This window comes from Corylus avellana, chromosome ca11 (genome assembly GCF_901000735.1).
Source record: "Corylus avellana chromosome ca11, CavTom2PMs-1.0".
Lineage (NCBI taxonomy): Eukaryota > Viridiplantae > Streptophyta > Magnoliopsida > Fagales > Betulaceae > Corylus > Corylus avellana.
Genome location: NC_081551.1, coordinates 20,286,436 through 20,313,824, shown reverse-complemented (window position 1 = coordinate 20,313,824; position 27,389 = coordinate 20,286,436). Strand labels below are relative to the sequence as shown.

At 35.4% G+C, this 27,389-nt stretch overlaps 5 protein-coding genes across 6 annotated transcripts; 4 read left to right on the top strand and 1 right to left on the bottom strand.

Annotated features, from left to right (window-relative positions):
- The first annotated feature begins 508 nt into the window (after positions 1-508).
- Positions 509-5,043, top strand: LOC132165594 (derlin-1). Its single transcript, XM_059576222.1, has 7 exons — positions 509-701; positions 2,109-2,244; positions 3,312-3,385; positions 3,538-3,631; positions 4,009-4,137; positions 4,237-4,397; positions 4,689-5,043. The coding sequence occupies exons 1-7, from the start codon at positions 685-687 to the stop codon at positions 4,798-4,800; spliced, it is 723 nt and encodes a 240-aa protein (XP_059432205.1). The 5' UTR covers positions 509-684; the 3' UTR covers positions 4,801-5,043.
- A 406-nt stretch (positions 5,044-5,449) lies between these two features.
- Positions 5,450-8,026, top strand: LOC132165476 (profilin-4). Its single transcript, XM_059576059.1, has 3 exons — positions 5,450-5,956; positions 6,440-6,577; positions 7,634-8,026. Exons 1-3 carry the CDS (start codon positions 5,828-5,830, stop codon positions 7,766-7,768), a joined length of 402 nt encoding a protein of 133 aa, XP_059432042.1. The 5' UTR covers positions 5,450-5,827; the 3' UTR covers positions 7,769-8,026.
- A 3,158-nt stretch (positions 8,027-11,184) lies between these two features.
- On the top strand, positions 11,185-13,313 carry LOC132165474 (profilin-1). The gene is made up of 4 exons (XM_059576058.1): positions 11,185-11,443; positions 12,344-12,481; positions 12,857-12,999; positions 13,088-13,313. The coding sequence occupies exons 1-3, from the start codon at positions 11,321-11,323 to the stop codon at positions 12,989-12,991; spliced, it is 396 nt and encodes a 131-aa protein (XP_059432041.1). The 5' UTR covers positions 11,185-11,320; the 3' UTR covers positions 12,992-12,999; positions 13,088-13,313.
- A 2,047-nt stretch (positions 13,314-15,360) lies between these two features.
- On the bottom strand, positions 15,361-19,168 carry LOC132166570 (glucan endo-1,3-beta-glucosidase 13). Of its 2 annotated transcripts, none has more exons than XM_059577413.1 (4): positions 18,851-19,162; positions 16,662-17,936; positions 15,942-15,972; positions 15,361-15,833 (listed from the first exon to the last, which is right to left on the bottom strand). In XM_059577413.1, exons 1-4 carry the CDS (start codon positions 18,903-18,905, stop codon positions 15,635-15,637), a joined length of 1,560 nt encoding a protein of 519 aa, XP_059433396.1. In that variant the 5' UTR covers positions 18,906-19,162; the 3' UTR covers positions 15,361-15,634. The 2 variants fall into 2 exon arrangements, with proteins under 2 accessions (XP_059433396.1, XP_059433397.1); XM_059577414.1 differs by lacking the exon at positions 15,361-15,833 and adding an exon at positions 16,276-16,346 and having other exon boundaries at positions 15,946-15,972; positions 18,851-19,168.
- A 2,634-nt stretch (positions 19,169-21,802) lies between these two features.
- On the top strand, positions 21,803-26,904 carry LOC132166003 (mitogen-activated protein kinase kinase 6). The gene is made up of 8 exons (XM_059576739.1): positions 21,803-22,018; positions 22,554-22,638; positions 23,547-23,681; positions 24,324-24,548; positions 24,655-24,837; positions 25,033-25,256; positions 26,522-26,567; positions 26,658-26,904. The coding sequence occupies exons 1-8, from the start codon at positions 21,945-21,947 to the stop codon at positions 26,745-26,747; spliced, it is 1,062 nt and encodes a 353-aa protein (XP_059432722.1). The 5' UTR covers positions 21,803-21,944; the 3' UTR covers positions 26,748-26,904.
- Positions 26,905-27,389: the final 485 nt, after the last annotated feature.

The following is a 27,389-nucleotide window of genomic DNA, read 5'->3' as shown; positions in this document are numbered from 1 at the left end:
CCAAACCTTTGATTAGTCTTTATTAAAGAGAGAGAGAGAGAGAGAGAAATGCTTGTTTTCTTTTCTCTTGCACATCTCTTGTATTCACTATTGAATTTGTGTGACTTATATTTGGGTCATACAAATTCAATGATAGATTTACAAAAAAGATAGATAAAAAAATGTGTAAGAAAATGATTCCAAACGCATTTTTTTTAAAAAAAAAATCTAACAATTAATTAAAACTGCCATATTAAAATTGTACGATAATTATGAAATAATATGTAGGTTGTAGCATTTCTCGTAACAAAGCCATAGCCTTGTAACTCACCCCAAAAAACAAAAAAAACAAAAAAAAACATAGCCTTGTTCAGGCCTTCCTTTTGGGTCGTCAACCACAGCCCTTATTACGATTTACTAAAGACACAAATGTAGGCCCAATGCGGCCCAACAGAACCATCCATGGGCCTTAAACCTGATTCTTGATATTCATTCGCATCAATAGATCGGCACGTGCGACTACGAAGAACCCAGTAACATACCGAATCTTCTGGTTCGTGTTTCTCTCGGTCTTTTCTTATTCTCGAAGTTTTTCTCCACAGCAAACACTTCAAAAGGGAGATCTCAAGTTTGAATTTGCTTCGTAAACGACTACAAGAACAGGAAAAGAAAAAAAAAAAACTGAATTAGCGTTCTGGGTCTGCAATGTCTTCTCCTGCTGAGTAATACCCTTTTCTCCTTCTCTCTTCCTTTCCCAAATGCACAAATTTTTTGTTTCGCTTTTGCAGTTCGTTGTGCTGAAATTGATTGATTCTTCAATTGGGTTCTTGATTATATTTCTTTTTTGGTCACATGATATTATAAATCTCGCATGTTGTAGCTGGAATTTCTTCAACCATAATGTGCTTTTGTTTCAAGTTGTGCTCCTTTTTGGTCATGTTTATACCCATGGCTGCGCTGTTTTATTCAATTTTGTTTCTTTTGGTGTTGGTGTCTGTAAACTGTTTGGGAATACAGCCATGCGAAGTATTGTGATAACACGTTACTGAATATTTTCTTACAGAATCTGTCAATCCCACCTATGACCTATATTTCCACCTATGACTTATGTTAACTGGATGCTACTGAAATCGATATAGCATATGGTTAATTGCACCCATTCATATAGAAGTTGTAAAGGGAATTGTATTGAATGTTTAACCCAAATATGCACATGGTCTAATATTCTTGAAAGTTAGAATGATTTTCCTATGCTTAATTAATAATCTAGAGAATTCTGAGTTGCTACTGGAAGAGATTTCTTTTGCGTAATTATGGATGCAAGCAGAAGTAAACTAACAAATAGACGATTTCGAGGTCCTTTGTATTTCTACTTGCCTGATATTGGCAGAAATAAATTAGTGGGAAACCCCTGACTAACTTGAATGTATCGGGTTCAGGCACTTCAAATTCTCTTAGTCTTGTTGTTTGCAAAAGTATTGCAATCATTGGACTCAGCATAATTCATAGAACAACCTTTTGCCCCTAAGCCAGCCCTTGCATTGCATGCATGGTTTCAACATTGAGGCAGCCGATAGGGTCAACTGGCTGCATACCTTAGTACAATTTTCGGTGGCCCTTCATCATTCAAGCTGGATCACACCATTACCCAATTTACCATGAATCGTGACCTCTCATTGGACTATTTCTATTACAAAGAAAAATAAAGGTTATCTTTGTTTACCGAATACTTTATTTGTTGCTTAGGACCCTTAAAATGCAGAAATTTCATGATGAAGGAACAGATGCATGTAGTAATGAGGCTGCTATTCAGGGAACAAATTAACATGGTGATGTATGCTATTATGACAGTGGATCTCTATGGATAGTAATAAAATAATGTTCTGTTGCCTTTTGGCCTTATGCTTAAGCTTATAAAGCTTGAAAGCAGTGAAAGTACTTGTAGTAGTGATAGTAGCCATACTAATGCTAGTACTTTAGACTTATCTTCCTAGCTATTTTCTATCCACCTTGCTGAATATGATAGTCCAGTAATAGTTTAATTTGTGTCATTATTATTTGAATATTTTATAAATGGTTCTAACTGATTCTTTAAACATTGTATCATTGATTGTTCATTTTTGTTTCAGGTTTTATAAATCTCTTCCACCCATAACCAAGACTTATGGGACCTTGTGTCTGTTGATGACCACGGCATACCAGATTGGACTATTTAAGCCTCTACATATTGCATTAATATATAAACCAGTATTCTCACATTTTCAGGTATGTCTTTCATATTTGTAAACTTTTTACTTAACTTATTCTATTGATATCACCTATTCTTCATTCTTAAAACTCTCCATTTTTAAATTTTTTTAAATAATTTAATTTAATAAATTTTCACTTTGATATTTGTTTTCACAAACAGCTAGCTGCAGCAATATTGTCATCGCTTCTTTTCTGTTTGTCTAATCCACGTAATTTGGAAATCGGCTTAGATGACCGTCTTAAATGGAAATCGAATTTGCTGGACAGTATTTACTTAATGTTTTGTTGCTAATCAAACTTATCTTGCAGCTGATAGGTAGCACCTTGAAGTATATATAACAATTGGATGAGATTATTAACACTCCATAAGAGACTCTGAATCATGCACTAGTCTTGATGTTTTGAGGCTTACAAAAGCATCAGTATCTCCATAACAGACCATTTTGACAATTCCATTGATAATCTCAGTTCCACCACAGAAACAATATGCCACTTTTCTTGCCCATAGTCAAAGCGGTTGATGTCATTCTCATTGATTCAGATTAAATAACTGAGGGAAATTTTTTCTAACACAGTCTACTAAATTGACATGTGTCCCAAAATGCATGCGATTCTCATTATGTCCTAGATTACTATAAGGGATGGGTTGTGTGCGGCAAGCCACATGGTTTAGGGGCTGTGTGGTAGCTAAATAGGCTTAAATATAAAGTTGAGTGCATGAATTTGAACTAAGGGGCTCTGTAAAAGTCCCTTGTTTCAATACATGTTATTTGTTGTATGTTTGAACTTCAACAAATTCCACCCATCCTATAGTTTGCTTTGGTGGCTGCTCCCTCAACCTACAACCAGTTTATTTAAAGTTGACATTGAGGCATAACTTGCCCTCTTTTAGAGTTCCCAAATGGCCCTTAAACATCTCTCTCCTGCACACAGGCACGCATACATGTACACATGCCTGCTACTCTCAGATGGGATCTTGCTAAATATTTCCTTTTGTTTTTTTTTTTTCTTTATCAAATTTTATTCTTGAACTCTTCCCTTCATTGAGTAGAACTCTTTGGTAACTTCACATTCATTTGTAGGTGTGGAGGCTGATCACAAACTTCTTTTTCCTTGGCAATTTCTCTATCAATTTTGGAATCCGCCTTTTGATGATGTAAGTACTAGTTACATAGGATATAACTTTATTAAGGTGTGCTAGTTTTCACTGTGCAACTCTCCTTTGTTGCTACGTGAGAATTAAGTTATCAGTTGAGACCTGTGATGTTATTTTCAAGCACTTACAGTTTCGTGTGAATGATCTTATAGAGCTAGATATGGAGTTCAGCTTGAGAAGGGACCATTTGATAGACGGACAGCAGATTTCTTGTGGATGATGTTATTTGGAGCTTTTTCACTATTGGTATGTTAGATTATCCTCCTTAGTACTCAGCTTTGTGACCTGTTAGTTAATTGTCCTTTCGAATCAAAGGCAGATTTATTATATGGTAGAGCCGTGATTAGGCTGGCTTGTGAAAAGAAAATGATCAAAACTGAAAAAAAAAGGAAAAGGGAAAAGGTCAATTGTGATATTGCTTCCTCCCAAACCCCCTCCCAACTTGACCTTTCCCTTCTGGTGCCAATCCACATTTCAGATTTGATGAAGCACATGAGCTTTTAGCTCATGCAATAACCTCTCCATATGGTATTACGCTTTCTAGACATCTTTCGTTATTATTAAATGCATGCGCTAACATCACTTTTGATTTTTTTGTCCATTCACTCTCTCCTGTGTTTTAGGCGTTAGCAGCCATCCCCTTTCTTTATACCCCTTTCTTGGGAATATCACTTGTGTTCATGCTTGTCTATGTCTGGAGTAGAGAATTTCCAAATGCCCAAATCAACATATATGGCCTTGTGTCTCTTAAGGTAGGTCGACTCGTGTTTATTCGCAAACTTTTAATTGGCTGTGTGGGCCGCATCTCTCAATATCTAGTACTTGTGACATCAACACTGATATACTTGCAGGCATTTTATCTACCATGGGCGATGCTTGCTTTGGATGTCATTTTTGGTTCATCAATTTTGCCAGATCTGCTGGGAATCATTGCAGGGCATCTGTATTACTTCTTGACAGTATTGCATCCACTTGCTGGTGGGAAAATCATATTGAAGACTCCAAAGTGGGTGTATCCTTAACATTTTTGGTTTGTTCATGGCGAGTAGCATATATTGCAATCTTGAAAATGTTTTAGCCTCTTTGTCCTCAGTTTGAAGCCATTATAAGAGACATCTCTATATGCCCTCCTCTCCCCCAGGTGGAAAGAATTCACTAATATAGAAAAGAATAACGCATTGATTTCCTTTTACTGATAATGATTGATTATATGTTGTTGGTACTGCAAACACATCTGTTGTTGCTTTGTTTCTGTTTTGAATTATATATTTTCTGCAAGTTTCCTTAACTGTTGCTTGCTCAGACATAAACTAGTTGCAAGGTGGCGGATAGGAGCTCAGCCAATTACTCGTGCCCAGCCAGAAAGCACTACTGGCGCGGCTTTCAGAGGGAGGTCCTATCGACTTAGTGATTAGTTCTCTTTTGCCAAGGGACCAGAGCATTTCTTCCTATGACTTCAAATTCTCTTACTTTTTTCCTTGGAAGGACACACTTAACAAGTGGGGCTTTCAGCAAAAGAGGCGTGACAATAGCAGTTTGGGCAAATGTTGTTCTGTGAATTTCAGGAGATTTGTTTTGTAGAACACAAAAGGAAATATGCCAATTAATAGTTTGTTCATCACGTTTGGACCTAATGCAATTTTTGAATTTCATTTTCATTCCTAATGTGTCATAGCAACTCTTAAAACATTAATGTTATTTAGTTGACGGTTATATAATTTGATGATGTAATCATTGGAAATCAGTTTTTGGATTAGTATTTAAAAAGAAAAAAACAATGGTTGAGTTTTACAGCAACGATATTCTAGTTGTATAGCAGTCTATAAATCAGTGAAATCCGTACTCTTAGATCTTTCAGCAGTTCAGCTCCATACAAGTAAGCCAAATTGGGTTTTTTTAGATTAAATTGAAGAAGGTTTTGATGTTTTCAAATTAGAGAATTGAATAGAATAATGATTAAAAAAGCATATATCATATTTGAGAGTTGACCTTTGACCTTGCCAAAATAGCCGAATGGTGTGGTGGTGCTTCAAACGACGTGGTTTGACGAATCCGTTCGCGGTTTGAATAGAAAAGGCATATTAAGAGCAGCATTGGGCTCCGTTTGCCACGCAATCAGAGCAATTATGGTAATTAGGAAGGAAGACCGGGGGCAAATACAACGTGACCCCGTAAAATTTCCTAAAATAAAGGAGGGGAGGGCCGAACGGACGGTGGAGAGAGATCCGATCGCAATCCTCTCCCTACCCTCACTCTCTCGCAATCACTTACCCACATTTCTCTCTCTCGCTATTTATTTCCCTTCTCAAACCATTCTACGACGACGAAGGAAGACGCAGCAGAGAATCAGAGAAGGCGAAAGCTCTCCGCCACAACAAACGAAGTAGAAGAAGAAGAAGAAGAAGAAGAAGAAAGAGAGGAAGAGACGTAGAGAAGAGGAAAATGTCGTGGCAAACGTACGTGGATGAGCATTTGATGTGCGATATCGACGGCCAGGGCCAGCAACTCGCGGCCTCTGCGATTGTCGGCCACGATGGTTCTGTGTGGGCCCAGAGCTCTTCCTTCCCTCAGGTCTATCTTTGATTGTTTGATTGGAAATGGCTTTTCAGATTTTTTTTTTTTTTTTGGTATTATTTGATTGGATTTGATCGAATCTGGTGGATGCGTGTTTTGATTGGTTCATGGATCGATATTACAATGTGGATTGCATTTGATCGATTTCCTTTGTCCGATCTGTGATCCATCCGAAATTGCACTTGCATTGCATTGTGCCCTTGCTAAGTGATATTAGGAATCTTGATTCGATGATGCAAATCGTACGAACACAACACGATTGCATTTGCATTTTATTTTATTAGCGATCTATTATAGTATAATGACAATTTAGATGGATAGCTCTTTCGGATCGGTTTGTGTGCATTGCAGCATTGCTGTGGATTTTGAATAATTGTATGTTTGGATTTTCATGTTGTGATCCATATAAGAAGAACGAACATATTTGTCTTTCATTTATTCACTGTTTTGTGTTTCTCATGGTTGTTTGTTTGTTTGCAGTTAAAGCCTGAGGAGATCACTGGTATCATGAAGGACTTTGATGAGCCGGGCCATCTTGCTCCGACGGGCTTACACCTTGGGGGCACAAAATACATGGTCATCCAGGGAGAGGCTGGAGCTGTCATCCGTGGAAAGAAGGTGATAATAAACAACCACATATATATGTACTCAAATCTTTTCCTGTAATGAATTTTTTAGACATTGTCAAATGGCTAATTTGTTTAGACCCAATGATGCCTTGTACAAAGCACTTGATGTGGGTCGAGGCAGAAAAATATAATCCTTCATGCTAATGAATGTTTTTTCAAGCTCGAGCTGACAAAGCTTTAGGCACTTTATATATTATTCGTAGTCTTTTATGGATTAATAATTCATTTAGCAGACCCTGTTCGTATTGATGTGAGGAATATCCTCCTAGGCATCATAGAATACCACAAGGTGACTAACAAATTGGTATGTTTGTTAATGTTTTTTGGGATTTTTTTTTTTTTTTTTTTGAAAAAGTGTTTTGATATGAGATAAAGGTGAAAACTGTTTTTGTGTTTTAAAGAGTATTTTGTGTTTGGAGTTGTTTACAAAGACACAAACAAACATATTTGTAGACAATTTTCGCTCCTAGAGGGGTTGTCGCTCCCTATGTAAAAGTGTTAGTTTTCTTTTGGACCTAGGACGTACTTCTATATGTAATGGAAATTGTTCACAGTCCCATGTTACTTTTGTTTTTCATCTATTGTAGAACTCCTTTTTGGTCCATACATGCACATTGCAGAGTATGAGTTGTAGATTGTGAATTTTTGGGTGCAGCACACAGAGCATTAGGGATTAACTAAACACCCTCCTGCCTAAAAAATGAAAGGGTCACAGATTGACCTAAAACTCCTTTAAGGAATGATGATTGGGGCAGTGTGTAAAGCCAAAGTAGATTGCCATGGCGATTTTAAAGCAGCAATTAGAATTCTATATTTGAAGTTTGTTGTTTTTATTTTTTCTTGTTTATCATTGCAATTTATGAGGCACTAACATAATGTTTGAAGACTGGCGATGGGTGAATTTACACCCAATGAAGATTACTAGCCTTATTCTTTTTATTATGTACTATGTAACCATTGTCATCTTTAACAACCTCTTTGAGTGGGCTGCCTTTTATTTGTCACTTGGTTTTTTTGTTAAAGCCCTTCTGTGTTCTATTTGCAGGGATCTGGAGGTATTACTATAAAGAAGACTGGTCAAGCTCTAGTTTTTGGCATCTATGAAGAGCCTGTGACACCAGGACAGTGCAACATGGTGGTTGAGAGGTTGGGGGATTACCTTATTGACCAGGGCCTGTAGGCCAAGCTCTATCATCATTTGAGTAATATCTTTTGGGGCTTAATTGTTTTTTTTTTTTTTTTCTTCCTTTTTCTTATTCCCTTTTGATTTCGGTTCCAAGTGTGCATCGATCTTCATTTGAAAGCCTTAAATTGGCAGTGAAGTTGTTGCAGACAATAACCATGTGAGAACTAAAACATTTGTCTTGTGTTTGGTTGTTTGAATTGCGTTACCTTGATATTCTATCGATTTTTGCGTAATACTACTTGCAATTTTTTCTGTTCTCTCTCACTCGCCTTGGCACTCCACCATTTTTGGTTGGGTGGTTATATTTTGTGAAGTTTACCACATTACTATTTTACCACGATTCTGCAGACATTTTTTTAATTGGTTTTGTGTGCAAATATTTCTTGTCATACGAAGAAGAGCAAGAAACACCACAAGGAGGCCTGTTGACCTACTTGCATTCGACAATTGTATTACATGATAGAATTTTCAATGGTGATGAAAATTCTTTGAGAGATTTCTTCTTATTTTTGGGTCCAAGATGCTTAAAGAAGATCATTTCTCTAGAACAGATGGACCTGAGGCATTGCAAGCTGACATCCGCTATGGGGAATATCCGGTCAAAAACCATCCATTCTTAGGATAATGATGAATCCCTACTTTACTTTTTTCTTTTTTCTGTTCTTTTCTTTTTTCAGGCAGATATATATATATATATTTTTTTTTGGAAGTGGGGGATAGATTTTAAGACACAACTTTCAAAATCTGTGCTTTTATCAGAAATTCTCCCTAGCTTTATAATATTTTATAATAGCTTTGTCGCTTTTATTTTAAAGTGAAAAGGAGAGAAAATTATACTTATTACTGAATCTCTCAATTGACAACATTTTACAAAGACATCTATAAACTTCAACCCTTTCAAATTAAACTCCATTAAATTTTAACAATAAAAGAGTAATGATATATGATGTTTGGCCAAAACTAGGCTTATCGACTTATTTAAGAAAAGTGAGGTACAAACTCTAAGTTTACTTATTTCTTGACATTTCCGGATGTAACCATGAAAATTATTATTAAAAATAGGATTATCACTAGGGGTGTACAAGCCGTTGTGATTAACGGTTATTGACTAAAACCGTTAACCGCAACTACCTAAGATGGTTATTGAATTTTAATAACCACATGACGGTTAATGGTTATTTTATAACCGGCAGTTAGCGGTTATTCAAACTAATAACTGGCAGTTTTATAGAGAGTCCATTTTGGCAGCCAAGCATAGGACAAATATTAAAAGTTAATAATAAAAAAAAATTTGTTATTTTTTTTTAAAAAAATTTATGAGTTAATATTTAGTTTCTAATGCCTCAAAACTTATTTTTGGATTTAAAACTAAAACCTAAGGGTGGAAGGTTAACCCTTTAAGGATGACATCACCTGTTGAGACAGTTGTCAACCCTGACAGCAACTCAATTCAAAGGCCTGTTAAGAAAGAAAAATGATTAGCAGTGACAGACTGCGAAGTGGGGGGTGTGGCAGTCGTGCCACCTCCGATGCCTAAGTGAGAATTTGAGAATGAGTAAAGATAGATAGTGAGAATTTGAGTAAGTTAGATAATAAGAAATAATAATAATTGAGAATGAGTAAAGATAGATTTCACCGTGTTTTTGTGGAGGTGGGCATGCTCCTTTTATAGAGTAGCTGGGAAAGTGAGTTGGAAAAGGACTCTCACTTGACTCCCTCAAAATATGGAGTTTATTGAAAGGATCGAGGTGGAGTTTATTGAAAGGATCGAGGTGGAGTTTGTTGTGTGGGAGATCTTCCCACGATAATCTCCGAAGAAGTTATGAGGCGATCCCATGATAATCTACTGAACGGTGACATGGCAATCCCATGATAATCTCTATAGAGGTTATATGGTGATATACCTGGTCTCTATTTGGTAGGATTTAGTTCGTTATCCTCCGATTTGGTTGTTGGAGAGTGATTATACTTCCCTAATTATTGGGGTAGCATAAGCATAACTGAATGATTTGGGGGCGGACTAGGCGATGACACATTCGTTTGGAAACGTGTGCTTGGCAGCTTAGTGGGTCATGGCCTTTAAACCATAGTGGGCCTTCTATTTGGGCAAGCTGGAAATATTTGGTATCAACATCACCTAAAAGGGATTCGATCATCATAAATTTGGTGCTAATACCTCAAATTTGGATTCCCCTTTAATATCTCTCTTCTTCAATTTTTTTTTTTTTTTTAATAAAAAAAGAAGAAGAAGAAGAAGAAGAAGCCAGATGTCTAACGCTTGGCCACCTCATGGTAGCCGGAAATCTCTATTCAGTTTTATAACCCTTTTTTTATATGGACTTTTGGGTTTTTTTGAGGTATTTTGAGCCTTTTTGTGCCTATTTTTTAGGTTTATTTTAAATAGTTTTAGATCAAAGTGTTCCAAAAATAATGAATATGATGAAATTGTATCCCTAACTCATATTTAAAATGACACCATTTTTTTGATGGTATTGTTTTAATGTTATATTTTTAATATAATATATATTTATATTATTATATATAAGAGTAGGCGGTTAGAGATTATTAACCACTTTTTTCTACCCTTAAAATCACTAACCACCCCGCCTTAGGCAGTTAGTAGTTTTTATAACCGCCTACCAAAGCGATTAGCGGTTATAAACGGTTAGTAGTTGCGGGGCGGTTATAACTGGCTACCAAAGCGGTTATGCGATTAGCAGTTAACCTCCCCGTTTATACACCCCTAATTGTCGAATAATGTTACAAGTCCCTCTTGTGTCACTCTTATGTTACTTCAAAGATGATATGACTCTTAAAATCACCATTGGACTTCATTATTGAATTTTGATCAAATTGTGATTTCAGAAACCACCTCATTTTTTAAAGAACACAAAAGTGACACAAGAAGGACTAATAAAATTACTCTTAATTGTCATATCAATATTGTGTAATAAAAATTATAGTTTCTAGCTTGTATTCTATTAAATAAGGAGAAATGCTATACAAATTCTTAAGTATGCACTCTTAAATACTTACTTTATAACGTAACAGTAAAAATCATCATTGAACCAAAATGCACTAAATTAGTTGTTATTGTAAAATTTGACGGTAAATTTTTTTCCCTTTGTAATAATTTTAGTATTCATCGTTTGTTTGTTTTTTTTTTTTCATTTAAAAAAGTAATTTACAATGATGGTCATTAACGTTCGCAATTTCAAATTTAAAAATTAAAATTAGTCACTTTGGGCGGGTAAAAAAGAAAAAAAAAAAAATCCAGCATGGCTTTTACGTGGCCCCAAACAGCTCCATCTGCAACATGCAAAGTAAGTTCAGGAAAAGGGGTAGATTCGTAAAATGGAATACCATTATTATAGGAATAAAATCTCCGTAATCTCAACGCTACTGCTTACTAGAAGACCACAGAGAAGATATAACGAAAAACCCACCCAGCATCTGCGAAAACATATAGAGCCTTTGAGACTGCAAGAACCAGAAATACCTAAAGCAAATCCCAGACGGAAAGAAGAAGAAGAAGAAGAAGAGAAGATGTCGTGGCAAACCTACGTAGATGAGCATCTCATGTGCGAAATCGAAGGCAATCGCTTGGCGGCCGCGGCCATCATCGGCCATGACGGCAGCGTTTGGGCTCAGAGCTCTACTTTCCCTCAGGTTTATTTTTGCTCTTTCTTTTTTGTTCCTCTTAGTTGTTAAAGTATTTTCTAAAGATGTTTCTAGAAAAAAAGTGGATTATTTGATGAGCATGAGGCCTAATTTCGTCGATCTGATCATTTCGTGCTTTGTTTCAGTGTAATCGGGATCTTTGATCTGATTTTATGGTCTTTGAAAATGGGGTTCTTTTATTATTTGTGGGTTTTGATCAATCTGTTATTGTGTGTCCGTGTGTGTGTGTGTCTTCTGAACATCATGTTTCTGTGGATTTATTAACACAAAACACCCCTTGGCTGTTTTAGTAGTCAAGCGGTTACTACTGGTGTCTGGTGATGAAGTTTTATCAGCTATTTAGCTAACAAGGAGGGCATTGATCCTTTTAGCCTGGCTTGATTTGTGCTTAATACATTATTCTCAATCTTTTTTAATAAATTACTAGGGAATTTGTAGTTATAGTTTTGGGAAAATTGCTTGAACTGGAGAGTTGTGATATGGTTTGAATGTGAGAAAGAACAAGAGAGGAAGGCAATGTTGTTGAATGCATGAGAAAATAAGGGATTTTCTCTCGAATTTTCTTCTGTTTTCGCTTCTCTCATTCTTTCTTGAGTGCAAAATGTAAATTCCCTCTCTTGCACATCAGAGGAAGGCAATGTTGTTGAATTAATGCATGAGAAAATAAGGGATTTTCTCTAGCATTTTCTTCTGTTTTCGCGTCTCTCATTCTTTCTTGAGTGCAAAAATGTGAATTGCTCCCCCCACCCCCCCTTTTTCTATTTTAAGCATGTGTTATTAATCCGAATGTTTGTGCATGCTAGATCACAATCATATCCTTGAGTGCCTTGTATATCGGTGCTTTGCTGATTTAACCTCAAATTTGCTCTTATGTCTATGTTGATTTAGCTCAAGCCTGAAGAAATAACTGGCGTTATGAATGACTTTAATGAGCCCGGATCACTTGCTCCAACCGGACTGTACCTTGGTGGCACAAAGTACATGGTGATCCAAGGCGAGCCGGGAGCTGTTATTCGAGGGAAGAAGGTAATGAACTTACACCCAATCGTAATTTGACTACTTTTAGGCACCTACAAGTATTTTCATTTTGAATAATAGGTTAAGGTGCTTATGCAGAGTAATGAGCATAGCCTTTGTTTTAAGTGCAACTTGAAGTATAATTTTAAAATGCAGAAAAAGTTCCTCTCTTATGTTCGTCAAAGCCCAAAGTTTAGATTGCTATCATGTTGATGCAACTTCCTCAGGGGGTTGCTTGTGTGTGCCTTTGTGTATTCAGCTTCAGCATAGAGTATACACATCGAGAGAATGCCTGATTCATTTAGCTGCTGCCGTTTATGACTTTTTTTTTTTTCTTTTCAATCTTATTGTTCAATTCTAAGCCTTTCTCCCCTACAATGTCAGGGCCCTGGTGGTGTTACCGTCAAAAAGACTAGTCAGGCCTTGATCATTGGTATATATGATGAACCAATGACTCCTGGTCAGTGCAACATGATTGTTGAAAGGCTTGGTGATTATCTTATCGATCAGGGTCTCTAATTGCCTTGGTATGTCTTGTTATTTGCACTAACCTTCTTCTCTATTATACAAACAATGTTGCATTTACTGACCTGCCGCTGGAATGATTGCTTGCAGTGAAATAAAATTACAAATTATTATGAGTCGTGGGGACTGTGCTTGAAGCCAAATGTTTGGTGCTTGAGTAGTGATGACTAAGGTCTCGGTCTTTATCTTTGTACCCATTTGATGGGAAGTATTATGATGATTTTCTACCGAGTTATTTCTCTACATTACTGTGGATTTCATCTAATGGACGTGGTATATTGATTGGCATAAATCTACAGCTACTCTTTTATCTTGATTGTGTATCTATCAGAGTCCCTTTTTGGATGTTTCGAGTTCACTGTGTTTTGTATGGCTTCTTCTTCTTCTTGCCAAAGCTTCCGCCTGGGTAACTTCAAATCCGGGACAAGAACCTTGTGCTGGAATCCTCCAATTTTCTTCTTCTTTTTTTTTTTTTTTTTTTCTTGATAAATATAAGAACTTTGTTAAAATGCCCTCCAGGCAACACATACTGCAGACAACGGTATGACACCCTCGATTATGTAAAGTTTTCTTGATTAGCCCCTCGATTGTGAAAGTTTAAAAGTTAAGCTTATATTGGGCACATTATTTATTTTAAAAATAAAAAATAAAAAATAAATAAATAGGAAACTCACTTGACCCTATTCAACTTTCATTGTTTTTCAATCACCTTCCAAAAATTCAAAGACTTACAATTTAGTATATCTAACTTTAAAAATTTGCAATGTTATCTCAGTTAGGATTTTTTGTCAAATCTTAAAAGAGCTCTTGAAAATTTTCAAAATACTTGTTTTAAAAAAATATATATTTAATTAAGGTAATTTTATAATTTTATAGGGGTATAAAGGTTATTTCACCATTTGTTGTCTGATTCAACTCTAAATTGTAACTAGAGGCGTGTCATAGCAAATTTTGGGGAAAAATAATAATAATAATAAGCTATAAACTAATAAAAGCGCATGTATGGATTAGCTTTTGGGATTAGTTTGTCAAGTCTTACATCGGTTTTGTATGTGGTGAGATTAGATTATATAGATGATTTTATGATTGTATCCTTGATTAGTTTTAGCGCACAAATTGTGAGAAATAGTATAAGAGTTAATATGGTAATATCATGTGATGTTGAGACAATGCATTGTTTTATTTATTTTGTTGTACTTTTTTTGACATGTCCACACAAGAGGGGATTGAGGATTCGAATTAGTGACTTCTGTTTTATGAAGCGTGGCCCCCAGCCGATTGAGCTACCCCTTAGGGATGAGACACTGCATTATTGACATGTGTTAAAACATCATTTATCTCAAAAGTTAAAGCTGATAGGAATGAATAAATTTAATAATTTAACCAATACTTTAATGCTCTATTTAACGTATAAATTCAAAAAAAAATTTAATAGGTGAAACCAAACACGTATAAAAACATTTTCTATTTTAAAAAGCCACTTTCGAAAAACTTTTTACATCCCATTCTTTATTTTTAGAATGACTATTTTTTATTTTTACTTTTAGGCTTAAAGAAAGAAGTAGAGAGACAATGATCCTTCATATAACATTTTTTAAGGCAAAAATATAAAATGAATCCATGTGGTTACAACCATTTACTATAAGCTTTTCAGGATATAAAAATAATTGACAAAAAATCATCATAATGTCACATCATCAACGATAATAATATGCATGTGTTCCCTATAATAAATTTTAGAAAGTGGTCGGACCATTCCAAATTGGCTAAAAAAATTTATTAAATATGCTAAGTATCCGTTTATTTCGACAATCGGCAAAATATTTTTAATAGTCTTTGTGGTATTTTATTGCATTTAAAAAACTTGATCAATCACAAAAATGACTCTCCTCCCTGTGAACACTCACCACAGCGCATTAACCCTAACCCCCTATCTCTCAAAAAAAAAAAAAAAAAGGTAAAGCCTACTTAACTCCTTCAAACTACCACCCCAATAACAATCTACCATCAAGCTATTAATTATGACAATTTATCTCCCAAATTACCAAAACAATGACAATGTACCCCTCAATACTAGAAAATTACAAAATTACCCATATAAAATTTGTAATAAGACAAAAATACCCTTCAAAATTTGAAAAAAAAAAAATTTAAATATTTTTATTTTTATTTTAGTAAAGGTAATTTAATCATTTTGTTAAAATTGGGAGTACATTGTCATTGTTTTGGTAGTTTGAGAGATAAATTGTTGCAATTGATAGTTTAAGGGGTAGATTGTCATTGAGGTGGTAGTTTGAAAGGGTTAAATAGACTTTACTAAAAAAAAAAAAAAAAAAAAAAAACCACAACCGAAACCACTCCATTAATGGATAATGTTTTTACATTTTCAAGGTGGCAACAAAATTTCAACCGAAGTAGCATTCAAAAAGCATCAACAACTAAAGGCAAAAGAATATGCAACATCAAAAGCTACAGACCCATAGCACAAATTTGAGCTCAGGCATATATAGTTTAATCATATTCTCCACAAATGGCGTTGTCTTGCTTGCCATAATCTTAACTAACACCTTTCACTACTATCATACAAAACTACAGGGGTGGGAAAACTGATCTCAAGGCAATACCTGCTCTTGCATCTCAAAAAGGCACTACATTCTCATTTCTGTGGCAAAATCTTAACAGTGCTGAAAGATCAAACTTATCAGACATGGACAAAAGGAATGGGAGGAAAGCCACAAGAAGACAACTAAAAACCCATGTGGAAACTTCATTCTGTGTAGAAGACGACGAAGTTGAAGAAATTGCTGTTGTATTACTTGTCACTGTTTTGTTGCTCCTGTGTTAATTGCCAAACAATCAGCATGTCATAGACATGATGTGTGTAAGTGTGTTTATACCTAAAATTATAAAAAAAGAAGAAGGTTGTATCAAATATTGAACTTACCCTGCTGTCAGATACAAGCAATTATCATAGCCTGCATGGAAAGTACAAATACTTGTTTAGAGAGCTTTGTGGAAAGAAATTACGCAGTAATTCTCTACAGAGAACTATATAAGAAGAACATGTATGATGTATGTGATAACATAGTAAATTAGTAATTCTCCACAGAACTACATCAATAAACATATATGTTGGCAGTTCAGACACTTCGATGAAGCAGCAGGTCAAACTGATAAAATTATGTTAAGCAGTTCCTCAATTTCATAGTCCCATTCAAATGTGCCAGACCATTCACAAACTGGAGGAGGGTACAGACTGATGGAGACCAAAAAAGAACCTGCAACATAAATGGTTGAAATTACAAGCAAACTCTCATGCTATGTCTGCAATTTTGGCCGCGTAAATACACTGCAAAACAAGTGCACATCAAATAAATCTCGCCTCTGGGTCCAGTATTTCATTTTCCATTAGAACTTTTTGGTTGATCTCTTGGAAAACAAGGGCATACAGAAATCATTTGTTTATGTTTTTTCATAAATTGACTACATCTCTTAAGCAACTGACTTTGATGTGCTATGGACAGGTAATTTTCTTGTCCCTCCATAAAAGGGGGGAGGGGGGGAAGATAATTGTGAGCATATTCATATGAAAAGGGTAGAGAACACCCAAACTTTAAGATAGAAATGTTGCTTAACAAAAGAGGTTTGATGCTAATAAACTTACTTGGGTCCTTATCAACTTTAAACCCTGTCCCTCCAAAACTGCAAGCAACATCTGTAGCCCCATTTTGCTGGTAATAACTATTGAAAGCAAAAGATGCATGAGAGACTGTAGTATCTGGCTCATAACAAGGCTGGCTAGGTTGAATAGCGGTGCAGTCCACATTCCCAGGACCACAAGCCCAGTCCAAGGCATTCTGCAAATCCATTTCAGAAGACTTATTCGAAGCTATGCACCACGTTCTTCCATTCGAACTAGTAACATTTGCCTCTGTAGTCAGTACTGCAGCACCTTTTCCAGTGAAATCCAAGCTGTAGACACTTGTCTGGTCAGGATAAAATAACCCCCAGTTCCTCTCAGAAGCCAACCCTGGCTTCCTATTTTCATTGAACAAAGAGAAGATGTAAACATCAAGCTTCTCTCCAGGCTTTGCAGGAGTACCAGTATCATTAATGACATGCCGAATCAGATTAGTGTTATAAGTTTGAGCATTATCAGGAGTTGCAGCTGACTCCTTAGGTGATCCTTTGGAAGGCCAGCCAGTTTCAGTGACCATGATTTTAATTGTTCTGAAATTTAGAGCCATCAGTGCAAAATAAAGAGCATCAATCTGGGCATCAAACATGTTTGTGTACAGCAAACCAGTGTTTGGGTCAATAACTTCGGAGGATGACTCAAACAAAGCATAGTCTAAAGACACATTTGTTGAAGAGTCTCTGTACGCATAGTAAGGATAAATATCAATCATGAAAGGTGACTGGTTCTCAGCCAAAAATTCCAGCATGGGTTTCAGGAAAAATGCATGGCTACTATTAAATGCCCCTGCAGAGGGTGGGAATGATCGGGATAAAACCCCAAGGGAATGGGTAGTTGAAACTTTGATCCTCTTGTGCAAACCAACTTTTCTAAGGGCTGTGAGGACATTTTTCATGGCAGGCACTACTAAGGCAGAGACATTACTGGGGCTTTCTGTGACTTCAGCACCAACAGTTATGTATGTGATCTTTGTGGCTGGATAGTAAGGAAGGATGTTGTTCTTCAGCCAGCTATCTGCATTGGATTGGAACTGGGAAAATGGCAATAAGTCTAAATTTGCAATTCCAATCATAAGTTCAACTCCAGTGTTTGCGAAGGCCTTGAGAACCTGAACATTGGAATCATAAATCCTAACATATTTAATGTTATGAAGTTGAACCAGTTGGGCCACTTTATCAGGGGTGGGGAGGTCATCAGCATTTCTTCCATAGCAAATTCCAATTGTGCTTCCCCTGCAGAGATCTGTCACAGCAATTGATAAAATTTATAGTCCTGAAATAAATTGCTGAGGCATGTCAAACAAGCTGAGAACAACCAGAAACCATATAAGAACCATCCGCATGTGACATAGGAAAAAACAAATGACATTATTATGTAGTCCTTATCCTTAAAGACCAGAAGAGACAATAGAAAGTGAGAGCAGTCATGCAGCCAAACTACACTGTTAAAACTACTAAGCCCCATTGTTTCTGATTCTTTAGGGGAAGTGGTTTTTGTTGAAGTATGGTGTACAACCTCGTTAATTTCTTTAGCATTCACTCATGGTTTTCTTATATAATTTTGGGAAATAACTTCTCTTGGGTCTACAGCGTGGTGCTACATTCATGAATTTCTTTTTCGGGTGCTCTGCTACCTGGCACTTGCATTTGCATTTTTGTAAAGTGGGTTACAGCTAGATTTCAATTATCGAGTCTGGGGACCATTTGCATTTGTCCCTTGAACAATATGACAGTAGGAGTATTATATACATAGCAATATATATATAATTATTTGCAATGGTTACCAGGCTAATTTGTTTCAACTAGAACTAATTGCACTTTTGAATTAAACAATCGCTAGGCTTTTAAGTCCAACTATAGAATCTGTGGTTTAGAAGTTCCATTACTAATGCACCGACATTTCTCTCGAACACTGTTCAAAATGAAGATAGGCTTTCATGAGAAAGACCCAGTTGTTGTTGTTGAGAATCGGAGATTAATCCCATTAAAAAGAATCAAGATCGGGTGGACACAAAACAAACGAAACGCCACAAACACACAGAAATTTCACCTCAAACATCCAAAAAGTAAGAAAACAGAACACATATTATAACCCAGGAGCAGTATTTGAAAGAGAGGAAAATGCAGAAGTAGAATCTGGGATTATCAAGCACGGACCTAAAAGCATGAGCAACAGTGAAACCGCAAAAATAAGCCCGAATCCCCTGGCCATTCCTCTTCAAGCAAACAATGCTTCTTCTTCTTCTTCTACTAAAAGTGATTTGCAACGGTCTTCTTCTTCTTCTTCTTCTACTTGAACAAGAGGGGTAACGGCTCTCTTTTTCTTTATGGAAAAGCTAGCCCACTCTCTAGGAGCTGGAGAGTGAGCTTTAAGCACGACAGAGGTAGCCTGTAACGTACGGGAAGGCTTGGCGTTTGCGTCAGGGACAGGGGGGGAAGTGTGTGTCAGCGTTAGGACCGGACCTCAGATTGGTTTCTGAATTTCAGTTTATTGTAACGCCTCGATTCCGTAAATTGTTGGCATGTCTGTGTTCCCCATTGTCTATGCTCTCTCACTGTGGCCACTGTTCACGGCCACCTTAAAAAAATATAAAAGTACGAGTAACAAGAACCTTAAAAAAATTAAAAAATCTCTTTTTGGATTTTGATTCACTTTCTCTGTTTCTCTCTCTCTCTCGGTGAACAAAATAGGAAAATCTCTAGTAAATTATCTACCACTGTATTTGAAGTTTGAAATTTAATAAGCGCTTTTTTTTTTTTTTTTTTTTGGTGTGGGAATTTGAAAATTTTATAGGATTAATAACTTTGTCGGTACTTGAGTTTTGAGGTTTTTAAATTTTCTCCCGTAGGTTTTACAACATAACTAATCTAGTACCTCATATTTTGAAAAAGACCGAATCACCACCTCGAGTTTGAAAAATTTTATAAGGGTAGCCAAATCACCCCCAGTTTGACCTTAGGGGTGGCTTAGTCACCCCCCAGGTCGGGGGTGGCCGGCCACCCCCCGAGCCACCTTTAAGGGCAAAAAATGGGTGGTTTCAGCCACCTCCTTTTTGACCCTTGGGAGTGGTTTGGCCACCCTAGGAGGTGGTTTAGTCACCCCCATACTAGCCTTGGGGGTGGCTCCTAAGGTCAAACTAGGGGTGGCGGAGGGTGGTTCGGCCTTTTCTAAAATCTAAGGTACTAAATTGGTTGTGTTTTAAAACCTAGGAAAAAAAATTAAAAAACCTCAAAACTTAGGTACCAAAAAAGTTATTAACCAAATTTTATATTTAGTTTACTTATAGTCATTCATTATGAATTTATTTATTTAACTCAAAGATAGAGCACTCAACATTTACATTGTGTTCGATAAATACTTAGTTGATTTTTTTTTTACGGTAAGAGTAGAAGCTTCTTCAAGTGCTCTCCGTTCAACCCATTATGAACCCAATAATAAAAATGATTATGTCAATTCACTTAAAATAAAATAAATACAACAACCAATTAACTTCTAACAATCAGCCTACAAACATACACCAGGTATACAATTGAACATCAACATGCAAATGAGAGAAAATCAACTCAGCAAGAAAATCTTTACAATTATCAAAAAAAAAAAAAAAAAAATGTAGCAATTATTATTGGTTAACCTTTCCATTATTTTTTTTCTTTTTGGGCCAAAATAGAATTATGGATATTTGCTTTCTCGCTATTGGGCTAACAATGATGGTATTTGCAAAGCCCTTCACACACGAAAGGAACAAGAAATTGGCTTAAAGACAATTGAAAGCGAACAAAAAAAAAAAAAAAAACAATCATTTTTTTTGAGGGTTTGGCCCACCCCCAAAAGACCAAAACGACGAAAAAAAAAAAATTCGGTGGTTTGGACTTTGGACCCTTTCAAATCCCCCTCGAGCCGAAACGGCGGTCGCCCCAAAACCTCAAGCCACTCGATGCTAAGCGGATGTTACAGGCAATTAGCCCTTTGCAAAGTGTAGCTGCGGAATAAATATATTATCCATCCATATGGTGTGGTTTACACTCCTAGTCAAAATGTTATTTTGACAAGCTATAGCAAAAAATAAAATAAAAAATTCACATTTGGCTAACCATTTTGGCTAAGTATTTGACTAGCTACAATATTTGACTAGCTCGAATAATTCTATTCATCACCTCTGTCCTCTTTATATTCCTTCAGTCTCATAACCAAAAAATTCATTATTCTTTGAAAATAGTGGAAATAAATAAATAAATGGTATTATAAATTAAATAGTAAAAATGGATAACTAAAAAATCGAGCCACATATAGGTGGTTTGAAAACATGAGTAGCTATAAAAAAAAAAAATGTATTCTTTAGCTAAATTTTAGCTAAACATTTGCTAAATCCAATGTAAATACTCTAAGAGGGGATCCTATGTATTTGGATTTTATTTATTTATTTATTTTGAACAGTCAGATTTCTTTTATTAAAGTAGAAACAAACGAGATAATCTTTTAAAATTTTCATAATAGTAAATGGTGGATTCACCCGTCCACTGTACCTAGATGAGTGAAATATGAGATAAAGAATAATTTTTATCATATACTATTTAATAGACTCATGTACAAAAATCTTACAACTGAACTTGTTATTACAACAAAAAAAAAAACCCCAAATGCTGATTCATTTTTCTAGTTCATTCTAAATAAAATTGCTCTTTTCAAAAATACTAAAAAATTACCATTATAGAAACGAGTAATGTTATGGACCATCTTTCTATTCTTATTTTATTTTATTAAAGCTGATGTGGCTTTCAAAATTACTATTTGATCAAAATTCAAATATGATTTATCTAAAATTTAAAAGTGATTTTAAAAACCACATCAACTTTAGGAGGATAAAAAGATGATAAAAAAATAGTCTCTAACAGTACTCTATCGAAACGCCCACTAATTAATATATAAATCCTCCTATTCATATTCGAATAATAGCTTATGATTGGGCGTTGAACAATCAAAAGATAACAAAAGTGACGAAAGTGAAATTAATATCATATTAGCATTTGATTAATTTGCGCGGTCTTTTTCGTTTGAATTATATTCTGCTTTTAACCAGTAAACGACGACTCGATCTTCGCCTTCTCGATACAAAGAGTAATACTCGAATACTCGAATACTCTAATACTCTCTCTCTCTCTCTCTCTCTCTCTCTCTCTCTCTCTCTCTCTGAGTTGGGAATTGAAACCCTAGAATTAGTAGAATCGATCGAGAACCCTAATAAGCAAAAAGATGAAGACTAAGACGCCATTGAAGCAGCTCAAGCTCTCTGTGCCGGCTCAAGAAACCCCAATCACATCCTTCCTGTGAGTTTCTCTGTTCCATTTCGTTGTTCTTTTTTCTACTGCTAGATCAAGCTTTGTTTTTTTGTTTGTTTTTTTCTCGATTTTATCGAATTGATCTTTGGATTGTCTTTGTTACTTGGAAAGGATCAATACTTGAATTGCCCAATATTGTTGTAATTCTCTTGCGTTGGTTCTTTGATCCTCTAATGCTTAAGCCTTTAAGCTCTGTTTGGTCAGTGAGAAAATATGGAAAAAAGCAAAGAAACTGAAATCTTGTATCTTTGGCTTATGGGTTTTTGATAATCAGCTTCGGACACATTGTGTAAATTAACTTAATTTTTCGGTCTAACATATATTTTATAGTTTTCGGAGCAAAGAAACTGATTACCCAAATCGACTAGGACTCTTGAATTATTCTACTTGGTTAAATTGGTTTCTTTTTTCAAGTTCTGGGATTTAAAATTACAAAATCATATGCCATTTTTTCAAGGCAACTGAAAACCAAGTTAAGATTTTTTCTACGTTTAATTGTTTTCAAGTATATGTAAATTTCCAGGACTGCTAGTGGCACATTTCACGATGGCGATCTGCTCTTAAACCAGAAAGGGTTGCGGCTCATCTCTGAAGAAAAGGAATCTCGTGTAAGCTTATCTTGTTATCCTACTTTGTGGGTTTATATTACCGCACTCTATTTCACATTGTGTTGGACTGATTCAAAATATTGTTCATCAGTTGTCTAATTCATTTCATGTTACCTTAGAGCATGCATTGAATCATATGTGCTTGTGTTATTTTTAATTACCATATGATTTATTTGAATTCCAACCTGATAGATAAAATCGATGGAATTTGGGGGAGTTCTGCAGTGCTTGTGAGTCTCTTAATGAAGAAAAAATGGTATAGCAGTGCTGCAAACTTAGATGATGCTAGTTCAGTTATACTTTTGTCTTTTGCTGTAGCAACTAGTTGCTCTCTTTGACCTTGGTGAATTATTTTCTCTAAGAAGACATCAACCACATTGCTGGTCGCGTTTAAGTTAACTCTACGTAGGCTTGATCTTCAACAATGACAAAACACCATGAAAAGTGATGCTTCTGGTCCAATTTTAAATTTTAACTATTCAAATATATTATTTTGGTAGTTTTCTTACTCCTTCTGTTAACCAGATCCAATTTTTAACTGTTTTCATCATTCTTGAGGATGACATGCTAGCCTTTTCAGACGTAATTTTGAAAGTGTTCGACTCTGAAGGCTCTAAATTTGATATCAACCCATCCACTAATAAAAGATAAGTCCAACGTATTCAAGTCCCAAGCCTCGGATGATAGATTTATACGTATTTCAATAGCTTGGCTTCTTATCCATTTGGGCTTATTGCATTGGCTTTTCACCTTCATGTTTTGTTTCTGCGTTCCCTTATGTTGCTGTATATGTCCTCGTTATATATACATTTATTACATTGTTCAGGTCTCTCACTTATCCTTTCTTATATCTTTAAGATACAGTGTTAAGCATAATAACATTAGCTTTATTTGTTGTGTTTGGACAGCCTTCTGAAGGTAAGGAGCCAGATTTTGAATTTTCATTGGAAGATCTTGAGACTATCAAAGTCATTGGAAAGGGAAGCGGTGGTGTAGTACAACTTGTTCGCCATAAATGGGTTGGAAAATTATTTGCCTTGAAGGTATACCAGTAAAACCAGTTTTAGCAATTGTTTGTCAATGTTTGGACCTGCCATATAATACTTTATTAATTAGTATTCATATAATTATTGCCTTTACTTTTGAACTTGATACGGTTTCCTGTCACATGAAGTAATGAAAATGATGTTTAAACTTCGAACTTCATTAGATATAAGGAGTATGTGAAGTGTTTTTGTTTTAACACATATTGGACAAGGGCTGTATACATTCTTGGAGAAGTCAAGTGTGAAGGTGGGAACTGATTCTTTATCACCATTGTATTATACAAGAGGGTGCAATGTACTATGGATGCAAATGCCTCAACCAAAGCATGCAGCTGTGTTTTGAGATGGGGAGGGAGAGGATGGCCTGGGCAGTTGCTACTTTAAATGGCAGGATTTTTTGAAAATCGGACTTTAAAATGTTATGGGAGGTTACTGAAATTTAATTAGTGAAGACATGGGTAAGACCAAAACAGTCACTTACTACTTGTTTTTACATCTGCTCTCCAAGTATTTGCAATTGCAACTTCTTCTATGTTGAGTTCAGTGTTACATATGCTAAGAAGATCTCAAATGATTCAGACAATGACACTTCTTATCTAGGAAGTCATATCTCTGTTAACTAGGAAGTTTGTGTTACAGGTTATCCAGATGACCATACAAGAAGAAATCCGTAAGCAGATTGTGCAGGAGCTGAAAATAAACCAAGCAGCTCAATGTTCAAATGTTGTAGTTTGCTACCATTCCTTCTATCACAATGGTGCAATTTCTCTTGTACTAGAATACATGGATCGTGGATCTCTGGCGGATGTGATCAGACAAGTTAAAACAATTCTTGAACCATATCTTGCAGTAGTCTGTAAGCAGGTATGTGAACTAATTTCTTCTGCATTTTAAGTTTATGCTAAGATTGATAACTCTATAAAATTTGTAAGTCTTGTCATGTGGCTAAAGATCTACATTTTTAATTCAGGTTCTACAGGGTCTTGTGTATCTGCACTATGAAAGACATGTAATACATAGGGACATTAAACCATCCAATTTACTGGTAAACCACAAAGGGGAGGTGAAGATTACTGATTTTGGTGTGAGTGCAGTGCTAGCTAGCTCTATGGGTCAAAGAGATACGTTTGTGGGAACTTATAACTACATGTCGGTAGGTGAAGTAAAACCTTCTATATCATGCTAAACCACTTAATTGGTTGGTCCAATTTTTTGTGTTGCAATTTCTTGCTTCTAGTGCTTAAAACACATTGTTTTCTTATTTAAAGCCCTTATGAAACATGATTTAATGGTTATATTTTATCCAAAGAAAAATAAGCATATTATAATGGTTTGTTTTGTCTTTTAGCCAGAGAGAATCAGTGGGAGTACTTACGATTATAGCAGTGATATTTGGAGTTTGGGCATGGTAGTACTCGAGTGTGCAATAGGACGGTTTCCTTATATGCAGTCTGAAGATCAGCAAACCTGGCCAAGCTTTTATGAGCTTTTGGAGGCAATTGTGGAAAACCCACCTCCTTCTGCTCCAGCAGATCAGTTCTCCCCAGAATTCTGTTCATTTGTCTCAGCCTGGTAATAAAGTCTATTGTTCAACTCGAATTCTATGTTTATGTTAGTGTCTTGCAGTTTTCACTTTGTCTTAGCCTTCAAGTCTATGTTTTTTTTTTCTTTTCCTCCATTATCTGAATCGAAAAAGAAATATTTATTGGTTCTAAGCTTTTGAACTTTGGATTACCAGCCATTTGAATGTTTTTATCCTTCTGGGGCCTATGTAATTTGAAACTAGTTCATAATCTCATGGCTTAAACTGTCCCGCAGCATAGTTGGATTGCCTAAGCGTTAGTTGTGTACCTCGCATGAATCAAGTTGATGTTTGGGTGTTGTTTGTTAAACAACACCCGTTACCACCACACTATTCATCTTATTTTTCAAAAAAATCAACATCAAAACATTCTTACTTTTTATATCACATCATTCACTTCTCATATCACATTATTCACTTTTTATCTTACATCATTTATTTTTTACTATTTAAATAAAAAAATTACTACAAAACAAAATTTTTCACTTTTCAATACCATTTTTTTACTTTTCTATATCAATCATTATTTTATTTTTTAATTTTTTAAATGTGAACAGTGCATCGGAAAAACAAGGCGTTGGTTTTTGAGTAGTCTAATTCCACCGGTTCATTTTGCGGATGATGTAAATTTCAGAGGCCCTGTTGAAGCTATATAACATCTATTGTCAGCTTTCTCTGTCAAATGTAGGATGTCTCAAGTAATTGATTTGCTTTGCTTGGGAAGTATGAGGAGCCATCTTATCATTGTTGCCATAATGTTTTTGTGAGAGAAAGAATTTAGGATGAACTTGAACTAAGATATATAATGACTTCATTCCAACCTGATAAAGGCCTTCTCCTGTCTTAAAATGATGTATATGGTGACTAAGCCATTATTTAGTTAAAGCCGATTCGCAGGTCAGACCTGCTTCTATAGAGTATCATCCCAAAAGATTAGCTTGAAGTTGTAACAAAATAATTGTCCACCACCTTACAAGCTTGATGTAATAACTTCTCAAAGAGTTTTAATTAGTTATCCTTGTATTTTTCCAGTTCTACTTGAATTTCATTATCTCAGCGTAATGTTCCTAGAAATGCGAGGACAAACCAGTTCTTTCTCTAAATAACAGGATCATTTTCATTTTTCACCATCATTGTCTTCAAAATAATATAATATTTCAATTGGATCGACACATTCAGAAATGTTCAACTCTTGCATGTGATAGTTTTCAGTCCACAAATTCTCTATGCTGATTCATTCTGTTTGTGCTTGCAGCATCCAAAAAACTCCCCGAGACAGATCATCATCTTTGGATCTTTTGGTAAGTAACTTGATGTATGACCCTCTGAATTTTAGAAATTCATGCTGTATGATTCAGAATCTTGATTGCTGACTCAACTTTTGCTTCCAGAGTCACCCTTTCATCAAAAAGTTTGAAGACAAAGACATTGATCTCGGGATTCTTGTAGGTAGCCTGGATCCTGTAAATTTCCCTCGATAGATTGGCCCTGTAATAGTAAATTTTGAGTGTAAAATGCTATTAATCATTATGTATCAGTCATGAGTCTTTGTCAAACATTTTCTGGATTTTCATGTATCAATTGAGCATATGATCTATACAATTCATTTTTTACATATTAAGGTTTAACTAAACTTCATTATGGTATCTGTGGTTTTGAGAATTTGTAAGGGAAGAAGTTCCAACTATGATGCTGTCTTTCCCCCTAGACCATGGGTAGAGAAATGAGATTGTGTATTTCTATTGTTTTTTTTTTTTTTTTAGGGAAACTTCACTTTGGTCTCTTGAACTTCTACTCGATTTTATAAATCTCCCTTGAACTTTCAAATATCTCATTTTAGACCTCTGAACTTTCAATTACTTTTTCTGTTAATTTTAGCCGATAAAAATACAAAGAAAAAAACCAAAATGCCTTTGATTTTTATTTTTTTTTAAATAAAAAAAATGTTTTGAAAGCTGAAATTTTATATAAAAGTTAGGAGTATAAATGTCATGTAATATTTAAAATCTGACGAAGGGATCTACATTGAGAGTAATTTAAAGTTCAAGGGTCTAAAATAAAAGATTTAAAAATTTGAGAGTTTGTAAAATCGAGTAGAAGTTTATGAGATTAAAGTGAAGTTT